The 20,178-nt window shown below is 41.4% G+C and overlaps 1 protein-coding gene across 1 annotated transcript; it reads right to left on the bottom strand.

Annotated features, from left to right (window-relative positions):
* Positions 1–1,843: 1,843 nt before the first annotated feature.
* On the bottom strand, positions 1,844–19,924 carry tapt1a (transmembrane anterior posterior transformation 1a; the record flags this gene model as incomplete). Its single annotated transcript, XM_079268271.1, has 14 exons — positions 1,844–2,606; positions 6,240–6,409; positions 7,669–7,745; positions 7,885–7,953; positions 8,060–8,119; positions 8,263–8,372; positions 9,278–9,358; positions 10,372–10,441; positions 10,749–10,846; positions 11,205–11,340; positions 11,877–12,039; positions 16,633–16,751; positions 17,973–18,103; positions 19,735–19,924. 14 exons carry the CDS (start codon positions 19,922–19,924, stop codon positions 2,305–2,307), a joined length of 1,776 nt encoding a protein of 591 aa, XP_079124397.1. The 3' UTR covers positions 1,844–2,304.
* Between the last annotated feature and the right edge of the window lie 254 nt (positions 19,925–20,178).

The raw sequence follows: 20,178 nt of genomic DNA, 5'->3' as shown, positions 1-20,178 counted from the left end.
GAAGTGAGATCTGTCTCAGCCCTGTGTCAGAATGAACCATCATGTCATCTTCAATGTCTGGGTGATGTTCTGCACCCTCTCCAACTACTACTATACTGCTACTGCTGCTGCTACTACTACTGCGACTGCTGTCGTCCTGTTAGGAAGCTCGTCTCAGTCTCCAGCAGTTATAAGCAGATTAGCCCTCTTAAGAAAGTCTGCAGATTTACTCTGACCTTAAACCAGCAGCAGATATGGTGCACTCGTCCTCAACAGAAGTGAGGTCATCGACTTACGGGCAGGGATATAAAAAAATGAATCATAAAAAGCTCCTGTAAGCTTTAACATTGTCTGTGTATTCGGTTTGCTTCCATTAGGAGGAAATATCGATTCATTTAGTTTGACAAAACAATCCCAACTCTGCGTCTTTAACGAAGCTTTTTACCATTTCACATGTGAAAAAAGCAACATTTCACATGCAAAGAGCACATTGTTTGTGTTCACTAGAAAGGACGGGACTGACTAAGCAGACGAGACTTTTTATATATAATAATAAAAAAAACAGGCGTAAACACCTGGACTAATTACATTTTGTAGTTTTCCATATACCGGTAGTAGCTTCCAATTTAGTTTTTTGTATAAGAAGTAAGAATTCAGTTTGTAATTTTTCTTCAAGCTTTACAGACTTGTGCATAAGAAACTTGTATGTCGAGGATCCAGACTAATAAATAACTAATCTCAGAATGTGAATCGAACGAGCTGCACTTAAGAGACACGTAGTCGTAGTTTCACATCTGTAGGAAGTTTGTCTCATCGTGACTCCAAATTAGGAAGCCGGCTCAAACAGCATGAAGTCTGAGGCTCAAAATAAATCCTAGAGAAACAGACGAGAGAGCAACAAGGAGGACAGACAGATATCTAATAATTATACTGCTTATTGTTCCAATAAAACACTCGTAAAAAATGAACTTTTATTAATACAAAAGGGGGCATTTTCATACAGTATCGAGGTAGGAATTAAATAAGGAACCAAACTGAAGAAACAAAGCAGGCAGTGGGCTGGACCAGCTTGCATAAGAAAACTTCGGACTCGTCTCCGTGAACCCAGCTGGGTCCAGTTGTGGTTCAGGTTCAGTAGAATATGAGGCTCCACTTTACATCACGACGCCTTCTTTGAATGTACATCAGTATCAGATGTGCGATTGTGTCAATTAAATATTTGGCTGCTGGAACTTTATGTCCCGATATTGAATTGTTAAGAATATTATATTTTGCATCCGATTTAGCAGATTCAGTGTCGGTACTCAGCAGCGTTTTACCAGCAGCTTCTGTTGCTGTGCACTGACGGCTTCCTTTAATGAACAGTCCTTTAGAAGGCGCCGCAAATGACTTTATCCGTTGGCTGTGTAAACCAAAGACTCTAATTAAAAGTCACGTCCGTAACTCAAACGATGATGTTGAGAAGTAAAACGCTTCACTTAGTTTTGTCATTGTGCGACTGCTTAGAGCTGCGTTTCACAAACTTTATTGGCCTTTAAAGCAAACCATTTTCAGTTTGTTAGCCCGAGTCATCAGTGGTGTGTTTGTTTAATGAGTACCCGAAAAGTTAAAATTATGCAGAAAGTAACAAGACGAGTCTGACTAAACATCATTTTAAGAAGCATAACTGTTTTCTGTTTTGTTGATCACCTTGTGACCCACCATCTTGGACCCTGTGCAGGTCAGGACCCTCAGGTTGGGAAACACTGACTTCAAGGCCATTCTTGAAGAAACCGTTTAGTCGTGTTCCAAAAGTAACCCCAATGTCCGATTATAAAAGCTGTGCTGCAAAAGGAAATTAAAAAGTGATATGACAGCAGATATTTCACGTTTTTTTAATCAGGTGTAAAAGGAAATAAAAAGACCTCCAACGTAAGAGGAAGTTTGTCTACTGGCTGCTGAGCGAACTGAGAAGTTTCTCTCTTTCTGGTCCCAGTGACGCTCAGACAGGAAGTGCTTGTGTGTTCTCACATATGCTGCCCCACACACACACACACACACCTGCATACCCACTCCAAATACTGTACCATCCTCACTCACACACACACACACACACACACACACACACACACTAACATGACAGTTCATCCTGAGGACTGAGCTCCACAGTCTTCTGGACTCCAGTCCTCCTCCACAGCAGCAGCATCGTCTCTGTTCACAATAACTGTGTTGCCACCGACTTAAATAAAGTCAGCTTCCTGCTGCTGTCGGCCAGAACAAAGCCGGCTTGAAGAGCCCTTCGCTCTCCGTCTGTCCCGAGTGGTCAGTCGCTACGTCAGCGGCTGGTCAGTCGATGCGGTTACCACAGATTGTGAAACGGTCGATCTCCAGCAGGTCTTTATTGGGAGTCCTGTGCTTCAGTTTGGAGGTTTCTTGTGGCTCCTCCTCCTCCTCCTCCTCCTCCTCTTTGGAGAGCGAAGGTGCAGGTTGTTCAGGCGGTGGAGTCGGGGGACGGCTGGCTGGAGCAGCTGGAGAGGGATCAGTGGGCAGGGGGGGAAACAAGTCAGTCCTGGGAGTCGGCTGGGCGGTCACAGAGGAGGACGGTGGTGGGCTGAAGGGTGTGACGGGCGGCTCCATCTTGGATTCACCTGGAAGGAATATTGGGAAAAAATGTAATTTAGTGACAAAAGATATATCACGCGGATGAGTGAATTTTAGGCTGCTCAGCTAAGTAAGCTCAGTTTCAAAGCAGCACAGAGTGATTGCTCCACTATTTTAACGACGTCACAAAACACATCATAGAAGTTGTCAAACTAGCCAAAATAATTGGGTACGTAAGATATGAGATATATTCTCAGGTTAGGCAACTGTCAGTTTTGTAGTGTAGGGACAGTTTAGGACTTATGACCGAAGTCTGATCTCGACATGTGAAGCTGGTAACTATGTTACTCCAGTATGTATAGTATGCAATTATCACAGAACTGTGGTGCTCTCCTCTGCTCTACTTGTTACTACGACTACTCTTTTAGTATCTTTTAGCTCATTGTCTGTACATCTATAACTTTACTGTTGCGGTTCAGTCTCAGCTCAAAGCCGCGATAAAGCCTCCGTACAAAACCCGTCAAGCACGAAACAACAGACAGACGAGAAGTAAGCGACCAGCTTGTGAACATCGCAAACATCTAGCAGAAGATATACTGCTGGAGGTGTAAATAGTAACTATTCACCATATCAAAAGCTTGTGACCAGAATAAATAAATGAATGCAGGTTCGTCAGCAGAAGTTCTTTTTTTATTGTTTGTTTATTTGTTGTTTATTTAGTTTAAGAGTCAAGATAACTTTATTCGTACCTAGGGAAATTTGACTTTGGCATAAAGGCTGCTAAGCAGTTTTTTTCTTAATTACACCCGTTTGTGTCTGGGTTGTATCATTTACATGATTCAATAAACTCTTTGGAGTCCTTCAGGGTGCACATTATAAAAGGTTTAGAAGAATCACGCACTGCAGGAAAGAGCCGCCGTTCTCTTCCTCTCTGGAAGATCTGTGAGCTTTAATAACAGCTAACTACCATATGGGGTTTGAGATGGCTGATGTGAAACCGCTCATTACCCATTTCTGCCCTCCGGACAAAAACATGCAGTATAGACAGATGGCATATCTAATGTTATGTGAATCCAGATCAGTGCTGAGACAAAGACATGGAGATGAACAGAATTGTGCAGCGAATCCACTGGAGCAGCAGGTGAAGCTGGAGGCACAGACCGAGCTAGCTTGATGTTAGTAAAGAGAGTATATGTGCTGTGAGGTAGCTGGTTCAAATCCCAGCAGCTAAATGTGTGGGAAGCAGAAGGAGACTCATTAATATGCTCACTCTATGTACGCTACATGTCAGAGCTTTGCCGCCTTAAGCCTGGTAGCTGCTTTGTGAGGAACCACATTGATTGGAGACACAGGCGCTGCTAGCAGCTTTGATGTGTCATGTGACATGATGCACCATCGGGATCTTTGTCATTTTAAAGCTCCCGGCTCAGAGCCGCAGGCACACGGGAGAAAAGATCTGCGGGGATTTGGCTGCGGATGACAGTGAGATACCGCCACCTTCATATCTGTGTGAGGTACAGGGCCTGTTTAACAGTTTGTCAAGATATTTACATAAATGTTAATGACGGGATTCATAAGTACATATTTCAATGTTGGAATGAGGTTTTTGTTTACTTGTTGATGTCTGTCATATAGAATGACTTCCAGCACATCACTGTGTGTCTAAAGTCTACAACGACTTTCATTATTGATGGAAATTAATTTTAAAAGAAATGCCATGGCAATGTCTTAAAGCCTTCATCTGTCTTAGCCAACAGTCCTGAACCCATTTATATTCAGTTCACCATCACATGCAGCGCGACAGAGAAGAGCTGCAAATCCTCACAACTGAGAACCTTTAACAAGGTAACGTTTTGCATTTGTGCAAGAAAATGAGGTAATGAGATATTTGATTGTGAACGCAGTTGCTGAGTAACTCTTGCTGTTAATTGATCTGGATCTTCTATCACAGAAGGGCTCAAACACTTGCTATGATCTACAACTATCCTTACAAAGAAGTGACTTATCTTGTGATTAACATCAAACTGCATCAAAATAACAACCTCCAGTACTGCTGGTACAATTGTGGCGGTACGATACATTTTGGAGTCCAGACAAAGTAAAGTCATTGGCCTGATGGAAGCGCTGTAATCGGAGGTTGAAACTCCAAAATGTCTAATGCCGTACCTGCTCCATCCCCATAATCTAATGTCACATAGCTGATTTATATTTAAACCTCTCAGTGGTTTTGATTTAAACTCCATTTCTATAACAAGTTTCAGCCTGATGGGCAGGTAGACTCATCCACCACTAAAAGGTCACAAGTTTAATTTCGGCATCACCACAAACTAAGTGTTTCTATTGGCTGCCTGAAGCTGGACACTGAGCTCCTACCTGCTGACAAATCTGTCTGGATACAAGTGTCAGCTAAATGCCTAAAAATGTTAATATAGTCACGATTCCCCTGTAAGGCAAGGCCAGTTAGGTAACATGCTGCATGCAGCGGACAAACACCAGATTTAGAAACAGTCAGATAGGTATGTAAATGACGATGTTTTCTCTGTGTATTTGTTTCTTAAGATCAGCGGAAGACAATGTTTTATTAGACACGGTATGTCAAAGTGTGCAGAGACGGGAAAGATCAGCAATGGAGTGGGAGGCAAAGAGCAGCATCCACATTATTCATGAGGAATATGAAATCCCAGGACGCCTCATTTACACGACATCTATTCCTGAGAAGCACCAGGATGCTCTCTCAGGTCTTTTCGATGTTCTGTGATCAGAAGCTTTTGTGCATTTCAAAAATAATTACACTCGATATATGTTCCGTCATTGCCTGTACAGCAGCTGCAAAAGCTGAAACACTTTTTTTCAGCATCTCTACGCTGCATTTCTTTTGTACTTAGATCCAAAATCAAAGTGTCGCGTTCACACTGCATCATGACCTCCAAGGCTCTCTGGACTCCTCATGCTGAAGATATGAGCGCACAATAAAATCTCAACGTCTAATGTGCCAGAATTTATTTTTGGACATTGGTTAAAACATGTATGTATTCAAAACAGATGGCTCGAGGTCTAACAGCTGGACATGGAAAGGAATTTATTTAATTATGTTATTGTTTGTAATTATTTAGTTTATTATCTTGTAAAAAGCAACGTTCCTGGATTTTCATTCGTCTACTGATGAGAACATGGAAGAAAGTATTATAGTTTTATATACAGAAACATACATATCAGGACTTATGGTATACTGACTGTAGGACACCTGATAGTTCCACACGGTATAATTACCAGATGTATGTAAGGGGATTGGGAACACTCCAGTTATAAACATGTTGACATACAACACATTGCCACGTTAATGTAAACCTGCAACAACCTATTTTTTGGGGCCATTTGCAGCAGAGCAAACAGGTTGAGAACACAACATTGACATTTCACTTCCGGCCCGTACGGAGCACCATTATCCTGTGTTTGGTCTCCACTATATGGCAATATAAATATGTCAGGTTGAGATTTACTTCTCTGGTTTCTGGCTTCGAGAGCGAGAGGAGCTCATGTTCACAAATATTGATTTAACTTTCCTTGGCCATGGAAATAAGATATATGAATTCTATATTTACCCTTTCATTATTATTTAATGTGAAGGTAGTGCATGGGTTGGCGTTCACAAGGTATTGGTTGAAGTGGTCCGTGTTTACCTGAAGGTGTGGGACATCTGGTGTGGTCAGCTCTGCCGGGGGTTTTCCCAGCGGACGATGGCGCGGTGGGGGGCCTCTCAAACAGTTTGTCCTCCATGTTGGCCCTCTTGACGTAAACACACGACTTCCCCAGCAGCACAATGCTGTTCAGCACTTTAAGTGTCACCAGCCTAAAGATGGAGAAGGCTGCTGATTAGAGAGATGCATGTCTGCAGTCTTCTACACTTTGTTGGATGACTAAAAATAACAATCACATTTTGATGAAGCATTTCCAAATCTGATGTAAAACAATTCCAGATAACATTTCACGTTGTCTTCTATTGCTTCTGACATCTAATGTATTGAAATATTATTTTAGAAATTTGAGCTTTTTTTGCCAGTTTGGTTGATGGATTCAACACCATCTATATTTCACAATACAAACATAATGAGGATGATCCTTGTAGTCATAACTTAACAGCCTATTCCATCTCTCCTGCAGTTATTCAGTGCTGGTCTGAAGCCGAGATATTACAGTGCAGTGTTGAGCGTCAGTTAAAATCAATCTCTTCAATCGCCACTGACACCAGGACGTTGATGTGAACCATCCTCCTTCGTTTCTGTGCTTCGCTACGAGGCCCAACCTCTGACACTGTGACATAAGAGAGACGGACACATTTGGGTCTGTGGACCACCGCTCCCTGTGACCGGGTGTTTCGGACTGAGAGCGTGTCAGCGCGGCTGAGTCTTTGCCAAGGCACAGCGAGCTGTTCCAGCCGGAGTTATTTTTTTTAAATCGGGGGGGTGGGGAAGGCCAGAGACGGCACTCGCGATGACAACGTTGTATTCTTCACCCTGAGGGAAACTCTTCGATGGTACGAGCCCAACGGGATCCGGCAAATGAGAGCGAGCGGGGCAATCGGCAGCTCAGCACAGGGACAACGTGAGGCCACAGTGTTAATACTTATGTAACGGTGTGTGTGTGTCTCTGATTCTCAGTGTGTTTATTGCAGCGCCTGCTTGTGTTCCTGTGACTCTGCAAGCGTGACAGCACATGGCAGTCTGTTTGCACATTTAAAACACAACAGTCAAACAAAACATTTCAATATCCGACATATGACGACATGATTCCAGTGTCGAGATTAAAAAAATGGAAATTTTGACTTTGACCTAAATCTGAATGGTTTAAGCCTGAACTTTAAGAAGAGGGACGTGCATGAACAACCTAAACCATTTTCAGCCTTTAAATCTCCTTTTGAGCTACACGTTTACAGTCAGATTAAAATACATGCAGCATATGGAAAATGAAAAGGCCAAGTTCAGTATAACGACGACATTAATGTAAGGCTTAAAAGCTCCCTCAGGTTTGGCTGCTGGGCAGGAGGATCCACAGTGACATCGTGTAATAACAGCATTATTTAATTTGACAGTAAAACTTCAACAGACTTACCCAAGATAACAGAGGAACACGCACGTGTATGACAGGGCTCCCTGCACCTTCACCGAACTCATCACCACACGGATGAGCTGTCAACAAATGACATGAATGGACTTTACAAAATAAAATGGCAGCTAGTACAAGTTTGCAGGAAGTTCTGGATACTGTTTCTGTGCCGATGACTCACTCTCTTCTGGTATTTAATGTCTGAATAACAGCCTTTCTTACCAGAACCGCCAAAGGCAGAGGGATGAAGCCCATCCTCCGGGCCACTGAGTCACTGTAGTCTGTACAAGCCTACACAGTGACGGACAAGCACACGTTACAGCACTCGACAAACCTGCGTCGATTAGCTGCGTCGGCTCGGTGCTGTTTATGTAAGTGGGATGAGACAGTTGCTTACGTTCTTCTGTCGACTGCTGACGAGATCAAAAGCCAAACTGGCTCTGTACTCACTGTACACCTGGGAGAGAGAGACAAGCCCAAACATGGAGTGTGTAAGTCTTAATCAGGGAACAGACCACATGTTGTACAAGTATTGTGTGTGTGACAAGTAGTTTGTTGGTGAATTTTAGAAATAATGAACGTCACACGCGCGGCCCTTACATCTGCAGTGATGTCGTTGAATTTGGTGATGAACGCATGTTTAATGATGTCGACAACAACTTCGGAGGTGACGACCATGAAGACATCAGGGAACAACACCCACAGGTGGTCTGAGGAAAGAAACAGGTCACAAGAAGCTCTAAGTGTTATATTTAAAACAATATTTAATCAAATTTATGAGAGAGTGAACATGCTCAGCAAACCTTCGCTGGACGTTGTCGACATTCTCACAACATACCAGTTTACTTTGCTGGACACTTTTAACAGCTGTGGTTAGTTGTGTTCACGGTAAACTCCTGACATATTCTAACATAAGGTTCAATGTTGAGACACGCATGCAAATAACATGAACATATATTTATTAATCCCGAGGCAGTCTGCACAATGTAGGACCCAGTGGCTGATGGCAGCACAAACACAAACAGACAGATTGTGATTATAACTAATATTTAACTAGAAGTTGACAAACTATTTCTTAAATACGCATTTGGCTCTCATTTCTTCAGCAGGTAATGAGCTGAGAGCAGGTGCTTTGGTTCTGTGTAACGTCAACAAAGCGGTGCTGGCACCACCAATGCTCCGTGGAAGACAAGTAAATTACTGGCGGCTTGTGATTTGTTTGCCTCTTTAGCAACAGAAGGCTGCGGCTCTGCCAGTATTAACACATCAGCGTGTTTTGATTCCAGCTGACAGGCCACGTCTGTCATCCACTGTGTGTTCTGGCTCTGAGAGTGACAGAAGGAGCGGAGTGTTTTCAGACGGCTGTCACACAGAAACGCCGCGCTCTCATCCTTCACTCTGCTCTCTCGCTCAGTCAGTTTGTTGGGAGAGAGAAACATCCCCAAGGTGTTGCAGTGCAGAACAAAACCACAGCAGCAGGAAAGAAGCTGCTCAGCATATTTCTCTGAATTTTTTACCATGACATGCACTGACCGCAGATGTCACAACTATCAAACCTGCCACTGTTAAATGTACGACAGTATAATATAAATCTACTAAGGTGCAGGTTGATTACCTGGGTTCCATGAGAACTGCTCCATGTTCCTGAGACAAACGATGAGCAGGAGGACGTAGCTGGTGAACCGTTCCTTGATATCTGCAGGATAAGATGAACACATCTGTGATTACAATCGCTAAACTCTGGAACAACTTGGTTCAGAGGCATCACAACTTCAGTGACGTTGCATTCAGCCACATTTGGTATCCTCGTGAAAGAGGGTTTTAAATTAGACTTTACTGTAAAAAAAGTGTGAAATAAGTCCCCGTTAGCTACATTACAGCAGCACATCAGTCACACGGGCTTCAGTCTTATCACAGTATTTAGAGGCTTTAAACACCCATCTACCATCATTTAAAGACACAGATGTAGACGTTGAGCATGCCATCATCTATGCTAGTTAGGACCACGCTCAGCTGCTTAAACAGGGAATTACTCCATGTGAGTAAACAGCGAGAGGGAAACGGCAGCTGATTAAGGCCTATTGTCTTCTGCTGTCATTAGAATACAATAAGTGACTGAGATAGTAAAAAAACACATACGCTGCCTTTGAGAATGAACAGGGAAATGCAGAATACATTGAATATCTCTGTATTGTACCATTAAACGAAATGGATTCATAAAAGGCTTGTAAATAAGGAAAATTAACCGTTTGACTTAAATTGTTATTTTGAATGTTTTTCCTTTTGAGTTTGATGTTAAAAATCAGTCAGTCATGTTAACTACACGTCTGCCATACGTCTATCCAAAAGTAACTGACGATAAGCGGTTGCTTCATCTACATCAGGGGTGTCAAACATACGTCCCGAGAGCCAGAACCGGCCCGTCCAATGTGGCCCACGGTGAGAAGTTTGCATATAATTCATTATTTTAAATTTTCAACAAAATGAACTGCTATTCCGATCTGTCACATTGACCTAATAGGAGTACATTCTGTGCGGACTGACAACATCACATAAGAAGTGAAACACATTGATTTTACTACTCTGCAAAAAAAAACCAAAAAAAAAACCTACAGATGTTTTTAAATAAAGCTCAAGATTTGTTTTGGTTCTCTTGCTCTTTTCAATAATTAAAATGTGTGATTTCTGATAGGACATTGAATATCTTACCACTGTTCGACATTTGAAATAAGTTGTTCTTCTCAAATTTCTTGAACACACTTCCTTTGATCTCCACAAACTGTGATCGAGACAACAGAAGAACAAAGAAAGAAATGCCGTCAGGAGCAGTTATGATCCATAAAAAACAAACAAATCATCGTGTTGCAGCTGTAACATTAATGATTCATCACCACAAGACACGTGGGGATACAGATTCTGCATACAAATGATTTAAGATAAATGTGGAATGTTTGCAGATATTTACTTTGTGTGAGGTTTCAGCTGCTTAAACAATCTCATCGGGCAGATTGTTGTGAGCTATAATGTCTTATCTGTAAGTGAGTGTGTGAGTGCGTGTGTGAGTGTGAGTGTGAGAGAACACTGACGTTGTTGGACATCATGATGGTGAGCAGGGACTTGTTGTGTGAGTTGAAGGCGACGTTGAGGGTGGAGGCTTGGACCATGATGAGGATGGCATGGAGGACTGAGGAGAAGCCACTCAGGAAAACACCAAATACCACTAAATGTTTATCAAAAAATAATTTAACTAACTTAATAGTCAGACAGACCACCTTCCAATGCCACTAAGACATAATGGGATCTCTTTACCTGTAGCTACAATATGTTAAGAAATTAATATTTATATTGTATCACAGATAGGACATCTAAATAATAAAATAAATTATAAAGTATAAGGCCCCCCGCTGCATAAATAATGGATAAATAATTAAATACAAATTGTGTACGTCTGTTCTTTCTTACGTGATAATTCTTATATTTTTAATTCAGGCTATTTTTCACTCCTCTCTCATAATTCCTGTAGATGTTAACAAGAAGGATACAGACGTAGAAGACGGCCATTAAGAAGTGAGGAATGACTCCTATACTGTCTCTTTTCCGATTTTTGGGTTCAGTGGCCGTCCAGTAGAGAGCGTCCAGGATGTCTTGACCGAAGGAGGAGAAGAGGCGGTCGGCCACCTGAAAGAGGAAAGACGGATAAGATCAAAACTTATTGATAACGGCATGTATTTCAACCAGAAGGCTGGTTCATTTCCTCTCATCCACATGAGCGCATCTTGGGCTTATTCGGTTTTTGTTTTGTTCTCTTTTGAGATAATATCCAACCCTTTCCTTTACAATAATCTGTTGGCTGTCTATCATAGGTCACATCAAGCTGAGCTTTATTACGTTCATAACAACACATATTGCATTGTGTCTATAAAAAGAGGGTTCCAATGACATTAAATGTGCAGTCTGACATGTTTTATACGTTTACCTTTTGCTACATCGAGAATAGTCTACTAACCGTGTGATTCTCACAGAGATTCACTCGTTCCAAGTAGTTTTTGGTCCATTTCGGTTTTAACAAGTGTCCAGAACTATGTACACCACATGCACAAAACTTGACATACATAGAATCATAAGAAAAAACTGAGAACGCACTAGAAGTTTAAATACACATGCAGATCTTTTACCACCAGATGTCTGAAGTGAGCGTATGAACAGTGAGGTACCTCCAACATGTTGTAGATGATGTAGAGCTTGATGACAGACTGTCCTCTGATCAGGTGGTACATCATGGAGTAATCGACATAATGCATCATGGAGAAGCACAGCACCATGATCAGACCCTTCAGCACGTCACACACCTGCGCCGGCTGCAGCAGCCGAGACCCGCTGACCCCACACACACACACACACACAAAACACACACAAAACACAGATCAACTTATGGTATCTGTATTTAACATACAAACCTTTCAGAACATCCTCACGTACTTGAACACACACACACACACCTGCATGCTGATAGTGCAGTATCTCCATATAAGTAGAGTATTTGCATGTGCACACAATAAGCATTGGGTCATTATATTACCTGAGTGAACAATAGAATGTGTTTGTACGCAGATGTAATGCTTGTGTGGTGACAAACACCGAGTGAAAAGTATGACCGTGACTGCAACACTACCGACTACTTCTGTCTGTGGAGGCGCTGCTGTTCATATCATGCAAGAACACAGATGATAAATAAAAAACAGAGGGGTAAATAATTCATTTCTGTTCAAAATGAGATACCCCGCATAAAGGGAAAGGCTACAACTACTGATAACACACAAAAAAGACACAATATATAATATTAAAGTTAGTATCTGCTGTATATGAAACGGTATCTCATGAATAACATTAATCTCCTTAATGTGTTTGAGTTCTGCGCTGCTGGTTTTATAAGGATTCATTCTTTGTTGTTCTTATCTACCAAACAGACACAAATTCTGTGTTTGAGCATCCACCGTTATGGAAATATTTCAATTTTGGGCAGAGAGAGGAGATGACGAGCAGCAAAGGGCCGCAGGCCGTATACATAGTATATAAATAAATAAATATATATATATATATATATATATATATATATATATATATATATATATATATATAAATAAATATATATAAGTCTACTACATGGTGCACACTCTTGGACAGAAATGTTCAAAGAGGTGTTGGGTGGACAAAATAAATGAAAGGAAACAGGCTAAGCCGTCACATACTGCAAGAACAGCAAAGCATGTCTTATAACGGGTAATAACGCGCTGAAAACATGTGCAGCTTTCATAATTAGTAGCAGTGGTTGGCAGGGGCAGCTTGAGAGCTTGTTAAGAGCAGGGCTGACAAATCCATAGGACCGGTCATTTAGTATTTACTATGACAGGGATAACCGCCAAGAGCCAGAGAGAGAGCTTAGCTCTAAGACAGCCTGCACACTTCACACTTCAGCTGTGTGACTTGGACTATATGTCCACAACCACCACCGACAGCCAGAGGAAGGGGTTTCATCCACTCACCAACTTTAAGATCTACAAGCATTGTGGTTATCGGCTGTTTGTTTTACCACAAAGACTCCAACCATCTCTCTTAAGAATATTGCACAAGTTGAACCCTGTCCTACAGAAAACGACTCTCCATTAAATCACTATAAAGCGCACAGACGAATACTTATACTAATACAGACTAAATCACAAGAGCACAGGACAACGGTGAGCTACTCTAACAGCCATCATTACCTTAATTAACTTAAGTGGCTGTTGATTAGTCTTGCATCACAACAACGGGGCTACTCCTCCTCACCGCGTTACACTTCTTGAACACACGAGAGGAAAATAACATCATGTCTGGGATAGAAGCGAAGGGGCCCAGAGGCCGTGGGGCTATTTTAGGCGCCGACTCCGAGCTGAGCGAGATGAGAGGAAGGCCGGAGGTTTTGGGGAAGATGAAGTGCAGAAGAGCTTAAATCAAGTGTCTTCTGAACTGTGTGCAGCTGTGAAGACAACGGGATGAGATGAACATCTGGGCCTTTTTGTACAAAGCATAAAAGACATTTATTGCCTTCATGACCAATGAATAGATACACTGATGAGGTGAACTTACATAAAAGCCTTTAACACTTGATTTCTCTTCTATCTTCACATATAACAAAGGATAATATTCAGATTAAACCGTTCAAACTGATATCAGGAAGGCGTCTCCATGATATTTAACATTTCACGTGGTTTTCCTGAAGCTACAGCTCCATCCAGTGGCCCCATCTGTAGCTGTTCATGTCAAAAAGGCTCCAAAACTACAACAAAAGCGTGAGGGATCCGACACATTATCCATTTATGAAGTTAGTTTTTCCCTTCTTGGTATTAAGTTTGTTTTGTCCAGTGCTCAATGTACAATAATTTACAATAAATGAATATAGGTTTAGTACTAAGACAAAGTGTGCCGTGCCAGAAGAGTGACATAAGAGATCGAAGTATTGCGACATCGATAAAATATATGATAAAACAGGATCGCTGCTCAACTAATACTCAGTTAATCTATTTTTTTTTATAAAAAGAAAAGAAATGACTAAAACATGCCCAAATTCCAAGAGCCTAAGTAGACGTCTTCACATTTCTTATGTTGTCCGAAGATAAAAAGATATTAAATTTAAAATCACATAAAACAGAAAATGTAAAAGTTGGAACTAGTTACCACTTAAACGATTAATCATTCATCATAAGTGTTGCTGGTTAACGTTCTGTCAACCATCTACTGAATAACGCATTAACAACATTACACCTCTCTTAAACACACGCTGGTTACGGTGCTGATGATGCAACTCAACACACACACGGCTCCCTGGAGCCTAAGCTGCTGCTAGTGGAGCCTACAAAGCAGCGTTCACCATCTCTATTCTGCAAGCATCGTCTCCATAAAAAACACATGAATAGTATGTATGCTTCAGTGCAGTCAGCTATGTGCTGCACTCCAAGTAGCCACCACTGTGTGCCATTCATACCGTATTAGACTAATAAGCATTAAGACTCTGCCCCAGAAGGAGAAGAGAAGGCGGACCTGCTACCTGCAGAGCAGCGAGAGGGGGGGGGGGGGGGCTCTATGCAGGAGAGTTGGGCATGTTTTCCTCTTCCTTAACAACAACCGACTTAAAGACAAAGGAGCCCAGAGCTGTTCCAGAGGAGCTGCACAGTAAGCAGCCCTCCAGTTTAAGCATGTGCAGCTGCTGTATCACTGACAAGCAACACGGTGATGAGAATAAACATGCACGCTCAGCAAACCTTCCCCCGGATGAGTTCAAAAAACAACAACTCTGACTTATGTGGAACAGACATGGCTGCTCCGGCTCGGAGAATGGACACATGGTGCGAGGTGCCAAGCTGTACATCGACAGACACACAATGGCGATGAAGAGAGACGGGTGAATGGACGTGGAGCTGAGGACAGTGATGACATTTACGGAGCCCTGACAGGCTTTCGGGAGCGTACCTGCTTCTTCTGCAGTAGGGGCATGTGCGTGCCCTGCAGCGGGGGAGGAAGGGGAGGGGAGATTCAGACAGAGGGTGAGACGAGCGGGTGGACAGGTAGTGTCCATCGGGGGCGGGGGGGGGGGGGGGGGAGGGGGGTGTCTGAGTATGTTTCCTGCACAGTATTCAGATCTTTTACTGAAGTAAAAGTAGCAATATTACAGTTTAAATATATTCTGTTACATTTGCATTCAAGTAAATGTGCAAAGATTTCCGCACACAAAATATACTTGAAGAACCAGAAGTAATTATGCTGAATGGCTTATTTCAGAACCATACATATTATTGCTTCCAAAAATAACTATTACGCATAACCTCAGAATTGTACTTAAGGAAAGTACTTCAGTACTTAGTTACATTACATCACTGCTGCTTTTCAATTTCAATACAACATACGTTGTAATAACATGTTGTGTGTTCAACGTAAAACATCAGTTAATAAAAACATCGAGTCATTTTCCAGATCTTTTGTACAAACGACAAACTTATGAAGATATATTTGCAGACCTGTAGAGTAAAGTCTACAGTCCTCAGAATGCGTCCATGTCGACAGAGAGACACATGATCCATTTCAGAGACCCGGAACTAGACAAATCTAGACAGCTGACGTACAATACGCGACTAACAGAAACATCTTTGCCACAATGTCTTTAAGGCCATGTTCACAACTACAGTATGTGCTGCATGTTTACAGGGAAATACATAAACAAAAAGTCATGAACTGGTGACATATAACTGCGGTGGATCAGCGGTATCATGCGTTCTTTTCACATTTTAGCATCTTTTACAACCGCACAGAATGTGGACGTTTGCTGTTAAAAGTAGCAATCGACGGTTAAACAACACAAACATTTCTTACTCAGCCTTTTTTTTTTTTGCAAGATTTAAAATCAAGAAACATAAAGGAAGACTGTATATGTTTCGTTAGTTTAAGACAAATCATGCTAACATACCTAATATGTCTATCTTCCTTCCAATGTATATATGCATCTATGATTCAGCTCCATTCATATGTATAGTAGGACTACACGATTAATCATCATGAATGACTAATATCTGATACTTCGACGTCCTCTCTCAAACTGATATGGCATTAGTAATAATCGTTTACAGGTCAGAGTTGAGTGAACAAGGTGCGATTCATCAGTAAAAGGGAAACATTGCAGATTTTCAACCAGCTTTGTGACATCGCAGTGTGCAGGCACCAAAATAAATTATTTTGTACGAAAAAACAACACGATAATCAGAAGATATCAGTTTAGCCGTAATTGTGAAGCCCACACCTCTGAATGTTACCGTGTGCAGACGTATGCCTGAGGTGTCTATGCCTCTGTATCTTACATTGTATGCAGGTTTATGTTGAGCGTTTCCTTTGGTATGCATGTATAAGTACTTGTTTTTCTTTGGTAATGATGACGGCTCTCACCTGAAGCCACAGCATGGCAGCGTGAGGAGGCGGAGCACGGCCAGCAGCACCCTGAGGGGCAGCAGCGTGAAGACGTACAGGAAGGCATCCGCACACAGGAAGAAGCCAAAGGTCATCAGCTGGAGAAGAAGTCACACAGAAACAACTCCAAGTCAAACCACGGATGACATGCAGTCTGCACAACCTCCAAGTCAAACAAGGACAAAGATGCCGTGCAGCCTGCAGACACGTTTACTAATATTCATTAAGTGTTTCGCCGTGTCAAAGGAAGACAACAACTAAATAAAACAAGACAACGGGGAAAATACAAGAGAATATATAGAGAAGAGCTTCTTCACATCCAAAAATGATCACTTCTCATCAGAGGAAAAGCCAGGTGACAAAAATACAAATAACCACATGTGACAGTGAAATGAAACAGATTATGACTAAAGCAATGATGCAGCAGACGCATACCTTCACAGCTCCCCACATACAAACAGTCATGGCCTTGTCATTTTAAAAAGAAGTCCATCTAAACCAGGTGTCGTCTTCTTGCTCCCTCTTCTAACTGATGTACGTTTTGGTAGAAGCATGTGGGGGAGTTTTGACTCTTTGGTGGATTGTGTGGCTTGTCAGGTTACTCTGCTCAGCATAGTGACGTCTCAGAGCTCCTTAGTGTTTACACACATTCCTCACTCGCCCCCAAAAGGGAAAACGACACCAGTGAGAGCGAGGTTAGTCCGCAGAGAGAAGTTCTACTCAACTCCAGAAACAACGAACAAAGACATAGATTGTAAAATGTTTAAACTGTAGTTAATAACTTGGGTCAGTCTTCTGTTAACGTGTGATAAATGATCATCATAAAGTATGTCACACATTAGAGAGAGGAACCACACAGTTTAGATTAATAAAACCTTCATGTTTCAATACTGCTACCTGGTGGCTCATGAGAAGAGCGACACTAATAAAATGTTGTTTTTATCTCTTATTGTTTTGCATAAATCAATCATTTGTACAAAATTAAAAACAAATAAAAAGGTGTTTGTGTGTGTTCTTGAGATTGAAACGAATGTTAAACTAAAGCTAATGCTAATTTTCACCACTGATGAGACTCTATGTAAAAAAAAAAAAGACCATTAAATCGTTTAACAGTCTAAAATAAAGATTTAAAATCCCAAACTTAATCTGACAAACTGCTAATAAAAACTGGGTTGTGAGGTTTAGGACTGACTCCTTTATGGGCCGACTGTGAGCTGTAAACGGAATGAAAAGGCAGCCGACAGATGGAGATAAATGAAGAGAAAGAGGGCAGATGAGTTCAGATATTTCATCATAAATATACTTGTATTGTAAAGTACCTTCTCCAGCTCCTTGGGAATACGCATGCATGTGTACACTCTCTCTCTGCGCTCGGTGTACTTTGCCTCATTGTGTTCCAGGAAGTAGCCTCTGGTGAGCTCTGCGCTAATGAAACGAGTCAACGACGGATCTGGAACAACAGAGTGCCAGTGTTACCACGAGGCCATTGTCTGCAACAATCACAACAGTGAGAGCGCCGACGCTCCCACCGTCACACCATGAAAGAGAAGGAAACTTCTCTGGAGGGTTAACAGTATTCTCAGCTCACTGTTTGATTCAATGCACCACGAATACATCTTTATAACGACTGAACATGCTAAATAAACTTTTCTGTAGCATACAGTAGGTTTAGTCACGGCTAACATGACTCTGAGAGGAAGTGAGTTCAGTGATAGTGACTTTAAAACGAATCTGCATTGAATCAATGTATTAGAAACTCTTAAAAGAAAGATTATAGACTCTTAAAATTAAAACAAAGTGATATCTCTTGTTATAAACTAGTTTCATAAATGGCTGATTGCTCAGTCTGCCCACCGTACTGTGTTGAAATCACTTCCACTTGACTTGAACCTGTGAAATCCTGTCAGACATGTCACGCTTCCTCAACTGCACACAAAGATGAATTAATTACCCTTAAGTACCCTTAAGCTCGTCTTGAGCTAACAGTACATTGTTGTCTCAACAAGCAACAGCTTTGCTGTTAAAGTCTAAGTCACACACGGAGCCGAAACATGTTGTCAAGCAACAAATATCTCGTATTTTAAAAGGAAAGATTTAGCTCATCCATGTTAACAGGTGTTCAACCAAAAGATGTGACTCAGTGAGGACTTTCAGGTATATATTAATACTGTAAACTCTATTATGAACAAGTTTTATTTACATTATAAGGACAGCAAGCAAGAAGCATATATGAGGTGAAGGGATAGTCAGTATCTTATACTTTATTTTGATATAGTGATATAGTGATATAGTGTGACTTCTTTGTTTTTAAGAAGTCACATTTTAATAGGTGAGATTCTGGTGAATTTGAGTTTGTGACCCATCAGTGTCTGTGACGCATTAACTGACAGGTGAGGTGTCACTACAGTAGGTCTGCAACTAATGACTATTTGCAGTATCTGCCAATCATCTTCTGGATGTATTGATGAACCAACTTCTCCGTAAAATTATAGAGAACAGTGAAACATTCCTGTTGTAACATATGTGGCTTAAATGTCTCGCTTAATCAGACGTGCAGTCCAAAACAAAAAAGATATTTAGTTGTAACACGTGTGAGGATTATCTCACTTTAGAGAGGCTGGAACCAGCGCGTGTTTACTTAAAAAAATAACTGCAACAAATATAAAATTATTATGACATTTATTTAAAAAAAAGTGTCATTTAAGTTCAGTCTATAAACTGATCCAATAATCAAATAACTGCTTCAGTCATACATTTATCTATAAAATCTCTTCCCCTCTGTGCATTTCTGGAACCAACATGTTTGCAGATGCAGCTGACAGTCATCAGGTCACGTGATCTGATGGGTGACCGAATTTGTCGTAACACCTGTGAGGCAAAACTGTGATTAGATAGTGTTGTATCGTTATCTTATCAAAATGACATAACATTTACTACCCACTGAACTTTACGCAGACTAACTTCAGGCATTACTGCTGTTGTTGTCGTTATAATATTACATGTATGAAGACACTGCAGTAGTAACGCGAAGCTAAAACTAATGTTTATCAGCTGTTTCGTCAGTAACGTCAGTTGGTTTACCTGCTGGCTGCTCACGTTGCTCCCTCCTGACAGCGCTAATGTCGTAAAATCCCAACGTTTCCGGTAGTTCCGGAGTCAGACCGATTTTAGCGGACTTGTGCAAATCCTCCCACGGTCTTTTCTGTCTTTTCTTTAGCTCAATTTCAGCCTTTTTGTCCTCTGACAGCTCGGTCTCCGATACGTCCGCCATCTTTACTTTGGCCGCGGCGTCGCGCTGTGCAACGTCACGGCATTGTGGGTAAAAAAACAACTGACGTCACGAGGTAGATTCAACTGTTTGTTACTGTAATATTATACAGTGTTTTTTTTTAAATAAGGAAGCATATCAACATTAATAGCAACGCTCTGATAATAACTATGAATAACTGTAATGCTTTCATTAGAAGCAGTTTTGATGAACATTTTATCTTATTTTGAAAACGTGTACTACTTCTGTATCTGCAA

This window comes from Melanostigma gelatinosum, assembly GCF_949748355.1.
Source record: "Melanostigma gelatinosum genome assembly, chromosome: 5".
Classification (NCBI taxonomy): Eukaryota; Metazoa; Chordata; class Actinopteri; order Perciformes; family Zoarcidae; genus Melanostigma; species Melanostigma gelatinosum.
The sequence above is the reverse complement of the archived record's forward strand: the minus strand, read 5'-3'. Positions and strand labels throughout refer to the sequence as shown.